This window comes from Propithecus coquereli, unplaced genomic scaffold, assembly GCF_000956105.1.
Source record: "Propithecus coquereli isolate 6110/MARCELLA unplaced genomic scaffold, Pcoq_1.0 Scaffold753, whole genome shotgun sequence".
Lineage (NCBI taxonomy): Eukaryota > Metazoa > Chordata > Mammalia > Primates > Indriidae > Propithecus > Propithecus coquereli.
Genome location: NW_012153652.1, coordinates 317409 through 331792, shown reverse-complemented (window position 1 = coordinate 331792; position 14384 = coordinate 317409). Strand labels below are relative to the sequence as shown.

The window sequence follows — 14384 nt, the reverse complement described above, 5'->3', positions numbered from 1 at the left end:
TCACGTGCAGTGGCCTTCATGTCCTGCCAGTCTGTTTCTGTTGTGCCTCTTGAACATGTCCCCGCCTTTTGGTCCCACTGCCACTGCCCTCTCCATGCCCGGGCCTCTAGAGTGGACATTTGCAATAGCTGCTAGAGAGCGCCATGGGCTCCTTCCCCCTCCCATGGGACAGTGAACACATCCCCTCGGGGATGCCCCGGGGACCTTGGTCTCCCCGAAAGTTGGAGCTGCCGCTGAAGCCCACCACGCAGTGCCTGTGCCCGGCCTGTGCTCACGCCTCCCCTCAGCCCTCATCGTGTGCAGTGGGTGCCTGCTGAAGCCCTAACTGTGCGTGTGCCGTGAGCTCTGTATCGAATTGAGTTGGACAAAGATCATGACTAGGGGAAACTGGCCCAGAAAAACTGAAAGAAAAAAGAAGCCTTCTATGGATGGAATCCTTTAATTTTTTAATTTACGCTTTCGTGGTGTTGTGAGGAATCATGCATGAGCAATACTCAGAAACGCTTCCTGCGGAGGCGCTGGAACGCTCCTGGGAAGACCGTGCAGAGCCACATGCCCACTTGCACCCACGGTGGGGACAAGTCTGTACAATGTGCAACTCGTCAGAATACGGTCCCTGTTTCTACTTTCTTTAGAATTTTCCTGTGAAAACTCAGAATTTCTCATCCATAAAAAGGAACTGATAATTTACCTTGGAGGCAAAAATATATGTCTTAAAGAAAAAATGCATAAAGAAACCCTTTCTTCCTAAAACATTAGAGTTTGATCCTCAGGCCTCATTTTGCAGATGCGGAAAAGGAAGCGCAGAGCCCGCCACGCGCCAGGACCACGTGGCTTGTTAGGGCTGAAACGATCGTCAAACCCAGGCTTCGCGGGAAATAGCGAGACTCGGTGTCAGGCAGATTCAGATTTACGCCTTGGCTTGGCGTTTACCTAGGCGAGTTGGTACCTTTCAGATTAGCTTAAAAACATTCTGGGCATCCTCAAGTTGCCCTGGAGAGAGAAGGGCAATGGAGTCTGTGCTTCTCATCTCCCTCATCTGCATAACTGGGCCGCCGGCCTGTGGGTCCGTGGGAAACCGAGTGACCGGTGCCTGCGGGGTGTGTGCTGGGACACGGAAGCTGTCGTTACAGCATGCTGTCTCCTGCTCATGTAACACACGGGATTGTAGCCGCACGTTCTGATTAGCACTGCCGCAGCTCGTCAGGTCTGTGCAAAGACAGGTGCGAGAAACATGGCTTCATTGTTTGTAGCAGCCATTTGGAAACCTGGAGCCACAGTAGCTTCTACAACCAACTCACCTGAAATGTTCAGTGCCCCTTTCTAAGTGTCAAGTACTACCAGGAAGCCACTTGGCTCTGGTGGAAGAGGTTCTCGGTTATCCCAGTTACCCCTTTCAATGGGACCGTCCTCGAAAGTTCCTTTAAGTAACCAACTGGTCGTCTCGCCATCTCGCCAGCTCTCACGCCACCACATTCCCCGCGGGAGACCGAGTCAGTGCGGAGAACCCTTCCATGCTTTATGCTCAAAATCAGGATTCCAAACTCCTACGCTCATTTCTGAAAATGTGCCTTTTTCCTGAGCAAGCGATTTTAATTGTATTTAAGTAGTTGGTATACTTTGTGTGCTGAGAGAAGGATAAACAAAAATGGTGTGTATCATTTCAGTTCTAGAAAACACTGAGTTGTTTTCATAGATTTATTCCATATTCTCAGAACCTAATTAATTCATGAGAATGTGAAAGATAAAAACCCACCCAATCCGAACCTCCTCTTTAAGATCTTAGTGTTGAAATTTCAGGACAACTATGACAAGAAACAGACTTTACAAGAAAAATGCAACAAATTTCAGATCTAAATATTCACTCAGCTAATATATGGAAGTCCAGATATTCGGGCGAGAGATGGCTCAAGGACCCTTTCCTCAGGGATTCTAGCAGTTGAGTGCTGGGGGGAATGTCTTAGAGACACTCGGTTCTGTGATTCATGAGAAGGGAGTGGCGAAGCACCTCGCCTGAGGTCACAGAGCAAGCGAGGCTTGGCTCGGGCCAGCACCCAGGCCCGCCTGGCCTTGGCTACGGGGGCGGGCGCTTCTCTCCTGGGCCAAGAGACATTGGGGCTGGAGGAGGAGTCTCCTCTCGGGCCACTCCCGGACCAGCTGCCTTTCCAGGTGCCTGGGGGACTGGTTACACGAGGTTGCACTGAGCCGTACGATGGAGATGACGTCAGGAGGCGGGATGGTGGAGACAGATGATGGGTGTTTGCACGCCCGCGGGGGGTGTGAGGTGTGGACTTACTTTCTGGAGGGACCCTATCTTTGTGCGGGCATCCGGACAGGCTGCGGTGATGGGGGTAAAGCCCAGTCACGTGGCCGGTTCCATCGCACCCGGGGGTTGGACACTTGCTCTCTTTCTTTTCTGTTCTTGAGGGATCTAAAAGTGACAACAGGTGTCAAAAGAATGAATATTGACCAGTTGAAGAAAAATGCGATTACTTAACAATCTGAAGAGACCTTTGCTAAAGAAAGAAATAAAGCAGGTGTCAAGGGACAGGCTCTGACATCAGACTTTCGCTCAGGTAGTTCCTTGGTTTTGGGTGAGTTTTTAAACCTTATACAGTGTAATCACGAATTACTTTGTATCCCAAAGAAAGAAAATAGCCTATCCCTGCTGTCGACTCCTGATTAATTATCTTCCCGTGTGTTACATGATAAGCCGTGTTGCTCAAAGAAATCAACGTAAATAGTGATGGAACAGTGACCTTCTCAGAGAACAACTCCAACTCTATACCATTCTCATTCAGCAATTTCTCCGTGAAATTCATCCGGAAAGTGCAATTTCATTCAAAAAGTCTTTAGCTGAATTTCTTTCCGAGTGCTCTAATCATATACACTATAAGCTGCAAAATTTTACTCACATTAAAATTTTCTCTCTTGAGGTTAACCAACGTGATTCTTGGCACACCAATTCCGAGCTTTTCTGAAAATAAACCGAACTCTCAGAAGGCACTGTGAGCAAATGACCAAAGGGTGGGGATCCCACCTGCCAGAGGTGACGGGCAATCAAGAATGTTTCAGAAGCCACGGAGCAATCTGTTTTGATTTCTTCATCTGCACTTGGAACCGGGAAGGTTCACAGAGCGCTGGGCATGCACGCGCCACGCTAAGAGGCCACGGCATTCTGCAGCCCCGCGGGCTTCTCTGCAGCACCAGTGAAGGACAGTTAGCACAGAGGGTGGTCAAAAACCGAATGCTGGATGCCAGAAATGTAATAATATTGCCAATAAAATTATTGTTATACCCAGAATTGACCACAGTTCATAAATGTACACTGTATAACTCCAGAAAATAGTTTTAAGGTAACGCTCAGACTGAATAGCAAATACAAGTGTGTGAAACACTCTTATCTTTGAGCCAGTTTTGAAAACCAGTTGCTCTGATCACCAGTAGGTAGTGATTATCATGATTTGGTTCAGATAATGCTATAGTTAAATTTTCTTTAGGGATTTAATTCTTTTATGTTGATATTTCATTAATCAGGCCAATCATAATTGACAGAAAATATGTTTTCCTTTTGGTTAAGAATTCACTTTTCTCAAGATAAAAGCTGGGTTTAAAATTTTTGAACTCTTATAGACTTTCTTGAGTCATTCATGTGAACCTGAAATAGACATAGGACTTATAGAAATATGGAAGTCGTGTCATGTTTCTGGAAAAAGCTCCCCCTGCTCTTTTCTGCCAACATTATATTCTACGTAATGTGCCTCTTCTGAGCTGGAACTTCTTAAACCAGGGAAATATCCTTCACGCGCTGTCACCTACTTTGTTACCACTGTTTACCCTTGATGATGTCTGCACTAAATTATGTATTTATGTCTCCAATTTCTAATTACCTTATTGAAGCTTCTTTTACACATGCAAACTAAAAGCCTGGCATTTCATTGTCTTTTCAGTAATTTCATCATAGTATTGTCTAATCTAATTAATATAAATATGAAATAGTAAGTGCATAGTTAACAGTTTCTAAAGAAACCTTGATTATTTAAAATCATAAACCAGAGATAAGAGATTTTTAGCTAGATACAAACGGCTCGGGACAGATAAACAAGGAGTAAGTTACAACTAACATCCATGATTAAGTGACTCTATTTCATCAGGACACAGGATTTCCTAGCAAATTATATTATTTCATATTTTGAAAGTGCTTTGAAATTAAGTACTGATTTGTACAAAAACAATGTGGCTCAAGACTGTTTCAGGTTTCGGAAGACAACAAGGGTATAATCTCCTCTCGATGCATGAAACCCCGTGGAGGGGTGTGCGGGTTGCCCTCACCGCCGCCTCCCCTTGGTTTTGTTTCATTTGCAATGCCAGTTCATCTTAAGAGCAAATGTACAAGCAAACACAAAATAACCAAGCAAGCGAAGAGACAAACAATTCAGCCAAAAACCTTGCATCAACTTGTAGAAAAAAATGTGTGCTGGGTTTAGCTTGCTCCCCGTCCTCTCGCGTGAGAGTGGATGACTGAGCAGAAGAAAGATGAGGAGTTTCATGATTAATTTCTTTTGTATTAACTCAAGATTTTGGAAACACTACCCTTTGACAATTTAAATCAGTCTGGGAAGATGGTGCAGAAATGAGAACCAATGCTCTCCCCATCTTTGGTCCAATAGCAGACCGCTGACATGCGGCAGCTGTGGGGACTGTCCCCTGGCCTGCAGGTGAGACATTGCCATGCAACTTCTTTTTACAGGGAGCCTTAATCTCTTTGTTCCACTTTTTGGCTTCGCTGGCCTTATCTATTTGGTTTTGGGTATAACTACTGACAGCTTCGGAAGAAACCGGAAACAATGTGGAAAACAGTGACAGGAAACGGAAATGAACTTTGGTCAGAGGAGGAGGACCTGGAGCAACTGCCAGAGACAGAGACCAAGGCCTTCCGCCCAGGGGAGTCCGCACCACCTTTCCCCAAGTCAGGGAAAAGCACCTTTCTTTGTCACTGTTCATTCCCACCCCTCCCCCATTTCCATAAGGGAAGCAAGCGGTTCGAATTCCATTTCTTGCAGCAAAACAAAACAACCATAAAATGAGTCAACATTTGCATAAAGCTGCTGAGTTTAAAGGGACCAAGAAACCAAAGAAGCCCCTGCAAAGTACTGATAGAACCTGTGAAGCCAAACCGGCCTGCACGGTAGGCCGCCCACCAGCAGGTGGCGCAGCGCCAGCCTCCATCCTAAAGCCGCTGCTCCACACCTAAAACAAGCCCAAAATACACACAAATGTCCAGCTGAGCAATCACATGAGAAGACACAATTTCTTCCTAAAGTGTTTGGTTCCTGTTTGATTCTGAAATAGTCAATTAAAAATTCGGATAGATAACTTTGGCACTGTACTTCTGAACATATATGCCATGTTTCACAGTCTTTAAAGTGTTCACAGCAAGCCTGAAGTCCTGCTGAGCTGAAGACTCTGTTTCCCTTAACGATCACCCCCTCGCAGAACAAGGCCTCGATGGTCCAGCCTTTGCCTCTTAACCGAGAGGGCGTCAGCGCCCACGCACTCGCCACGCCCAGAGCCTCCAGGGCCTCTGGCCAAGGTTCCCCCAGTTGGATTTGGCGGTGGAGCTGCCAGCTGGCCACAGAAAGTCATGCACACATTGAGAGGAGAATACACACCTAGGTCACCACAGAAAAAATGCAGTTTTCCTGATAGTTTGAAGTTTAAACAGCAACTGATTTTCAAACCAAATTCCTGGACCTCACTATTAGATTCACTGTGAGAGAACTCAATATTCATAATGAATGGAATAAATTAAAATAAAAACAGAAAAAGAATATTTTTGCTACTAACATAGAAGGATTTAAGGAATCACCAATGTCGTTCTTGAAATTGCTTCTTACTTAGTTCTAAAAGAAACTTGTTACTGTGATATGCACAAAGCCAGGGTTCTGTGTGAGGCTGAATTATTGCCTGCTTCATATTGAAAGCGGACACTCGTCATTGCAAACACGAAGTCACTCATTCAGGTTGGAGATTTAAAGATATGTATGTACACACACATTATATACTTACTATATATGTATAGTATATCTGTATATATAGTTAAATATGAAGATATATGCAAATACATTCCTGCATATTTCATGCAATAAAATTCAGCTAAAAGTATCATATTGGATATTTCTGAGTGTTTTATAATAACTTACACCTGAGAAAAGCCCCGTAACTGTTTCCACAGCAGAATGGAATCAGTGAGAGGAATGAAAATACTCAGGGAAACGCTACTGACCTCAGCGGGGGCCACGCCAGGCCTTGCGCAGCGAGCGGTCTGCGCTGCCTTCCTCCCCCGAGACAAGCCGGAGCGCTCCCTGCCCTCGTCTCCCGCACCGGTCCTCGCCCTGCGGTGCAATTTCTATCAGGGCTGTTTTCTGTGGGGGCGGTTCCGTCCATGACTGTCATTTCATGATAATTTTATACACCATGATGCCACCTACCCAATCCGATTTGTAAAATACGTGCTTCATCTGTGGGTGGCTAATTGTCACCTAAGCCCTCACCGCTCGGCGTGGACCGTGGCTGACAGCACAGGCTCACTGGCACCTCCTAGCGTCCCTCCTGCCTTCCCAGGGAATGCGATTCCCACCGAAGGATTCTGTCATTCATCTGCTCTAACATATCACATTGAGCTGCTTTACGTATTTCTCAAATATTTTATTTGCTCTTCAGAAACAAAATCACACAACGTACTTCTGGAATCAGCTCTAAGAATGTGCAGTGGAGATATAATCTAGTGTGACTCCTGCTTTCACTGTAGCTATCAACACCTCCTACTCTGGCTCGTGTTCTCACGGGACAACTTACGTTAGGTAGAAATATTACCTTTACCATAGTATGGCTTTTTGACATGGCTGTCAGTGGACTTGGGCTTCCTGTCCTCGCCGGGAAGCTGCCTTGGGGACTGGTCCTCGTATGGTCTCATGCCGTCCCTCCTGCCCGCCTCCATGGCCATCTTCTCCCGCATGGCCTTGGCGCGCTCCGTCTCCAGAGCAATCGCTTTCTCGAGCAGGGTCAAGTTCCCCTTGGTCATGTCAAACACCTCCTCCGACCTGTCCGAGTTGACGGAGGTGGTGTCGTCGTCCCGCTCGTGCCCCCCGTCCTCCTTGGCGCAGCTGGAAAACACCCTGGACCGGGGGCTCAGCTGCTCTTCGAGCCTCATGAGGTTGATCATGTCCGAGTAGTTCCTGTCCGGCGTCCGCCCCGGGAAGTCGTCCTCCTGCCTGGCGTGCGGGCGGAGGTTCATGTTTGGCGGCTGACTCCTGTCCTGCGGGCTGGTCTCGCTGAGCTTCCGGGCCAGGTCGAAGCACTGGTTGCGCAGGCACTCCAGGCTGCTCAGGCACACCTCCTCGTCGCTCTCCTCCACCATCTTCTCCACGAGGCCGTTGTTCATGGGCTTCCCCAGCATGACGTAGTTCATGTTCCTGCCGTCCTGCTGTGCCATGCTGTCTGTGTAACTCCGGTCACTGATGTTTTCTGAGAGCACAACGCCATGTCCTTGTGCTAAGAGTTTAAGGGAGTCCACCGTTTCTCTGACAACGTCACTGTCTAAGTCTAAACTTAACTCGCTTTTCCGACCCAGGTTTTCGTTTTTGTCACTGTCGTCTTCCAGACTGTTGGAGGTGTTGCTGTTCATTTCTGACTCAGTCCTGGCTCGGTAGGCCGCGTCCTCAGCAATTTTGCCAAGATTTAGCAGCGACTTGGCCACCAGTTCATCGTAATTATCATACTCGTCGTTATTGTTATCATCCTTTTCCGGGTCTTGCATTATTCGAGTACTGTGACAATTCATTTGATGGTCTTCTGCAAAGAAAATAAAAAAAGACAGAAAAGGAAAGAAAAGGAAAAGTGGCTAGAACTTGAAGTTTAGTCGTAAGAGCACGGACAGCAAGTTAACTGCAAGTCAAACTCTGCTTATCACATGACGGAACCTTTACGTCCCGTTTGTAGCTGGGTAGAAATGTTGACATAAAGAAAACGGGTTGTGCTAGAACACAGAGGGCCATCTATTTTCTGTGAACTATTGATTTCCTTAATCAATCTTAAAATAAACTAGTAACATTATAAATAAAGTTTTAAAATATTAATTTTTTATTATATCTCACTTTTAAGAACGACTTATTTTCTTCACTGGCTTTATTTATTTATAGCCCAACCAGATGCATAATAATCGTATTCATCCTATTCCTAGGCTTTCTAAGAGTTCATGAACTTTACTCGTTGCCAACTCTTAAACAGATGTTTGCAACAATCGCTTTTAAACTGTCTATTTTCACAGTGATGCTCAGGTGACACAGGAAAAGCCTGGCGTTTCTGAGGGTCAGTGGGGATGCCACCCAAACTGGGAGTTGAGCATCCTGAGCACACGTTGAGGCCACATTAAGAGTTACTTGGAATCTAATACTGCAGACAAGTCGTCATGATAAACAGCGAAGCAACGGGAACTCTACGGTAAAGGTTCAGAGAGTAGGTCTGATGCGCTCTGATTCCTCTGTGTCGTCGCCGGGGGTTTGGGGTGGGCGGGAGACCGTGCACAGTGACCAGAGCCTGTGACAGGCAGGGCCGGGCGGAGAGCTCACCACGCAGCACTCGCCACGCAGCGCCCAGCCCGACACGCGGTTATCACAGCCGCCTCTGTCATGGCCTCGGGAAATGACGGTGAATAAGTGATATACTCAATCTCAAAAAAGTATGCAGAAAAACTCTTTAAAAAAGACTATGTTAAGAATGACCTAAAACTCTGATGTTTCATCTGAAATGTATTCTGTTTAACACTCAGGGGACATTGGGGATTTGCACCTCTGTTCACCAGCCTACGTAGCTGCTGTCATGTACATTGCAAAACACGGGTAATCACAACGGGATTCTTAAATCTATTCACCCCCTTAGGTTGGATTTGTTAGCTGCATACCACTTTCACATCTGTTCTTTGTTTCCATGATTAAAAAAAATGAGAGTAAGAAGAATTTTTAAAGCTTATTAACGATGAAGAAACGAGATGTATTGACTAATAGCAAACACTGACTGGCTAAGAGCTGAGACATGGCACCTCTGGTGTTCTCTTTGTGGATTTTATGCAGAAAAGAAAAAAGATTTGGAGCTCAATATACCAATAACAGAAAATAACGTCCTTATTATCCCACATCGAATCAAGACATATTTAGATCTGACGCACCTTTCTAAACGTCAGCAAATCAAGTTTACCATTTATTCATCACAGAGCATCACTAATTATATGAAACAAATATTGTCTCTCTTCTGGATAATTCCTATAAATCAGTTTCTTTATCACAGAGATAAAAGTATTCTCAAAGGGCAGCAAAAAGAAAGACAATTAAACCAGTGAATGCAATCAGACACACGTGAGTGCATAAATCTTGATGTACTCCTGGCCACTGGCCTAGAGTTCAAGCTTTGAGGAATTGAAGTCAATGCTGTTTTAATGAATATTTAGAAATATAAAAGTTATATTCTCCTCTCAATTTATGCACTTTGTCATACTCATGGGCTGTGATTAGAGAAGTTTCCGCAGCATAAGCAAGGGTGTCACTCTGCACGACGGCCCTGGTGTTCTCCGGCACCGGCTGGCCACACTGAGACAGGGCGACTTGAAACCGAGAAAACACAGGCACATGCTGAAGCACTGTGAACACTGAATTGAAGAAGAAACCGTGGGAGAGACTTATTATTTTCATGATTTTCTCCTAAATTTCTTTACCGGAAATCATCATGTCATCCTGAAGAATTTGGATAAGAAGCGAGTCACCAAAAGTGGCGAACGAGGAAAGAAAGGGCTGCCTGACCTGCGCTCTGTGTCTGAGAACGCAGCAGCCCACACTGGGACAAGGACAGAGGCCTGCGCTTATGGATTCTTCGCCTTCCTATCAAGCATGCTGTTGGCAAGACTCTAGTTCTCCACCTTCTAGATCTCAGGGTTACCTTCAATTCATCTGCCTCTGCGTCTTCCCTTCCGCATCACGCGGGCGAGGAGCACAGCGCACCTTTTTGACAACCAGACATCTCTTCATCTCCCCACTCAATTTCTAAGTTACCTTCCCCTAAAGAGATTAAAGCAAAGACCGACGAGCTTCCTCACACAGCGACAGAGCCAGCTGAGAAGGGGCCCTCACCTCGGGAACCGGGAGGCTGACAACTGCCTCCAGCGCACCTTCCAGCTTTAAGTTCTGCTACGGTGACACAGTACAGCAAGAGCAACCGACGGCTGTCACGTGAGACTGCTGTGGCATTAAAGTTATCTAGCTCGGCCCCCACCGTGACTCTGGGGCTTGCTACTCGTGTGATGCTGGCGCCCTGCGTTTCCGGAGCCTCCCGCAGCTCATCGGTAAAGGGGGATGGTAAAACCGCCCGGCCCTTCTCACAGCTCTCGTCCAAGGACCGCGTGAGGAGGAGGCGCCATGCAAGGTCCCCTGCGCTGTGGGGCCGTGCACGCGTGGCCGCTCGTCTCATCATGGGCCCTTGGCGCAGAAGCCCAGGAAGCAGCGCGTTTGCGGAGTCAGTGACGGCAGCGAGGGGAGCACATCGCATCTGAGCGTGGAGCCCGCTTTCCGTGCGGGCTCTTCTCCCACCAGTAGCTCCAGTGGCGGCGCAGGCTCTGTCCTGACGGCGGTAACCGTGGGAATGAAAGGCCGGTGAAGGCTGCCTGAGGACTGAAAGTTCCCGCAGGCCAACAGAATGTCTTGAGTTACCACATTTAACTATTTTGAAACACATCTGCAATGATGCCAGCTCATACCCGTGGGGACTAAGGGATGGGAACAGTCAGTCAGTCCACCAGCAAGCAGGTTCTCAGTATCCACCACGCATCCGCCTCTTCCAGAATTCACAGCCGTTCACAGTGAGCTTTCAGAATCTCTCTGGTTCCACACGCTCAGGCAGTTTCCCCTTCCAGTTACGTGTCTGCGGAGGGCCATCATGAAATGAGTCACACGTGGAGACAGGATACGGGAAATGGACCAGAATCTTCTGTGCCAGAAAATTGTACAAATAATCCACAAAATGAATATTCCAACCACAAAAATTTGAGGAGTTAATTTTGCTAGTTTCTATCTAGTATTTAATGTTCCAGCAAACAGGGAAAATGTATTTGTGATAAAAAAATTTTATCACAAAATTGTATATTTATTTTTTATTTAAAAACTTTTTAAATTTTAATTTTTTTGAGACAGGATCTCACTCTGTCATCCAGGCTGCAGTGCAGTGGCGTCAGCCTAGCTCACAGCAACCTGAAACTCCTGGGCTCCAGTGATCCTCCTGCCTCAGCCTCCCGAGTAGCTGGCACTACAGGTGCTCACCACCAGGTGCAGCTAATTTATTTTTTGTGAACATGGGGTCTCACTTATGTTGCCCAGGCTGGTCTCAAACTCCTGGCCTCAAGTGACCCTCCCAGAAAATCATTTTAAAGGACAGGTTTATGTTCTAATCAAAAAAGCATAATTATTTAGATAGAGGATTAAAGAGAATATTAAAGTATTATCAGTTTCCATCTTTGTCATTTTCTCTCTTAAGTCTGTCATCTAGCAAAGCTGCACAGCAGCAGACTCCAGAAAGGCGTCACCTGGCACGAGATGCCAGCCCAGGTGCTCACTAGGATGCAAGCGGGAGAAGGTCTGGCCCAGCCACTTCCAGGGGAGGAAACTGAACGCAGAAAACAGAGTTGATTCAGTAGCTAAGCCCAAGGGCTCTCTACACTTCCGTCAGCCTATCACATGCCTTGTTTTAATTGCTATTACACATGAGATCTTAATTCCCATGTGAGCTGTATGAAATGCTGTAGGGCTGATTTTATCTTCTTTGGCTGAGATTGTTATAAACAATTTATACTCCACGGTTACGATTGGAAAACCAAAAGATTTTCTTAAACAAAAAAAATGAGGTGGCTGTAGACTGTTTTCCTCCACCCTCATGATTAGAGTCTGGTATGGTCAGAACTTGGTGGATTCCAACTTTATAAATACAAGCACTGGCTTTGTAGTAACTTGTCTCTGAAAGACGCATCTAAGATACAACCTTGGATTCTTTCAACATCTAGTCCTGATTGAGTTACCGCTGTTCTTTCTAGCAACTAAAACAGGCTCTGGGCAAGCAACTGTACAGCCACTTAGAAAGCAGAGAAGAAACAGCAAGAGGAGTGATTCTCCAACGCAAAACCACTGCAGACTTTGCCAGGCCAAAGAGGACGTGGCCCGAGAGTGCGCGCCAATGTTTCAGACAATGAAAGACCACTAAACAGTGGCCGGACCACTGTTGGAGATGGCATTGGAGAGGTGTTTTTTTTAATTTTAGAAATAACTGGATGTCGATATATATTTCTGATTTGTAAATACAGAAATTTGAAAGATAAATATTCAATTCTAATGCAAAGATGACGGTGTTTAATTAACAACCACAGTAACAGGAAAGAAAAAGTGGCCTGTACCACGGACATACCACATGCAGCAGCCCACAGGAGCAGTGAGGGATCAGCGGGCGGAGAAGAGCAGCCAAGCTCGCAGTCTCCTGGCAGGCGGCTATCTGTGTGGCTGCATTTGACGCCCGTAACAGCCCCACAAGAGGCACTGCTGCTCCCTCTAAGGGACGGCGACACGAGGCCACAAGAGGTTAACGGTTTCCCCAGCTGCACGCCACAGGGTGACAGAGCTGGACCTCGGCATTCAGGCGCAGCAGCCCTCCTGCTGCGCACCGCCTCTGCCCCGCAGCAGGCAGACACCACGGTGCCCCCTGAGAGCATGCGGTGGGCTCCTTCTAGACCAGCTCGATGGACGTTCAGCTGTTCTCGAGCAGGCAGGAACACAATCCCTTTCTGCCTAACTCTTCAGAACATTTTTGTTGTTGTTATTGTTTTTAGCATTTATCTTCTGATTTTTTTTCTTCTTTTAATACTTTGCATCGGCTTATTAACTGAGGATTTACTTATGTCATCAGTCATTGAAGACTGTGCAGGAATTTCCAGCTAAGTCGGCCTGCTGCCTAACAGAGCTCCGATTAATGGAGTTTAGCTACAATCTGAGGTGGAAACGAGGATAGGAAATCAGGAAAACACGGGACTTTGGACTTCCGCTCAAGAGGGAACTGGGTTCACAACTCCGGGCGTCGGAAAAGCCGGAGGGATCTGGGTGGCAGGAGGGTGGGAGGCCGCTGAGAACGAGGGTGAGGCCGTGCAGAGAGGGGATGGCGGGCACAGGGCGGACCCTGGCTACCTCGATACTCTGAGGACATGACCCTGTTGTCACATGGAATATACCTCACCCACTCGCTAAGGCCAGACAGCGGCTGGAGTTCGCTTCCCTCTCACTTCGGTCCTCCTTCAAACAGCCCAGGCACACGCTGAGAGAACTGTGGTGTCTTTCCCTCTGTGGTGGGGAGACGTCCCCTCATCAGCCCGGGCGCTGCTCAGTTCGACAGATCTGCGGGGAGAGGCGCCAGCCCCTGAGCACTGTCCTCCCCCACGTCCCACAGCAGGAGGCCGCCTGGGCCCTGGCGACAGCTCCCCCACCGCTGGCGCTGGGGTCGCAGCACCCCTCCCTCCTCGCCTTGCTCCCGCCCGAACAATGAGGCGCTTCGCTGGGACACCGCCGAGGCTCTTTCACAAGAAGTCTTCCGCTTCGCACGGATGAACGGGGGCGTCTCGAAGCTGAAAGGGGGTCTGCAGTGGCCGGATGAGACCAAACTCGGCCCGGTCTAGACTTAACTCTCTTGGTTCCCAATCACGTCCTACGTGACAGTGCTGTTGCTTGTCTTATTTCGGTGTCGTGGAAAACGTTCAGACCATGTCTGTCCACAGCCGCGGTTTCAACAGCGATTGCTGAGAGGCTGAAATTATTCTAGCAGAACCTCACGCCACTCTCGCTAAGCTTGGGGATGGACTGAGATGACCGGTTTTCCCGTGTCAGCCACGGTCATTTTCCTTGCACCCTAGAACGTCAGTGCTAGAATTATAGAGGTGACCATTCAAAGTTCTTACGTTTCATTTGGAGTGACTTAGGTCCAGGCAATTGAAGCAACCTGTTTGCCACCAACGTGCCCTCCACCAGTCTGGGACTGTCACCTGGTCTTCGACATGCTCTCAAGCCTTTTCCCAGCACACCGCACTTTCCTGCCTTCCAAGCTTGTGAGTGTCTGGGGCTCTTAAATGGCATTACTTCAAAGATAAATTTCCAAAAGACAAAAAGATCCGTGGTGGTAGAGCATTTACCTACTTCAAGTTGCAAAGACCCGTCAGCCTCGTCAGGGAGAGCAAGGAGGCCCCTAGCGCCCAGGCGCTCTGCGCAGAACCACTCTTCCCCGCCCGGATCCCTGCTCTGAGCGAGTGCTTA

At 47.5% G+C, this 14384-nt stretch overlaps 1 protein-coding gene across 2 annotated transcripts in view; it reads right to left on the bottom strand.

The window, feature by feature from the left end:
* The window catches only part of MYT1L (myelin transcription factor 1-like), a 157044-nt gene that overhangs the window by 89891 nt on the left and 52769 nt on the right, over window positions 1-14384 (bottom strand). Inside the window, exons 6-7 of one of the 2 annotated variants that reach the window (XM_012662171.1) lie at window positions 6877-7854; window positions 2297-2431 (exon numbers count right to left, since the gene is read on the bottom strand). In XM_012662171.1, coding sequence (XP_012517625.1) covers window positions 2297-2431; window positions 6877-7854 — 1113 coding nt within the window. The remainder of the gene's footprint in view (window positions 1-2296; window positions 2432-6876; window positions 7855-14384) is intronic. The other variant, XM_012662172.1, reaches the window with a different exon arrangement.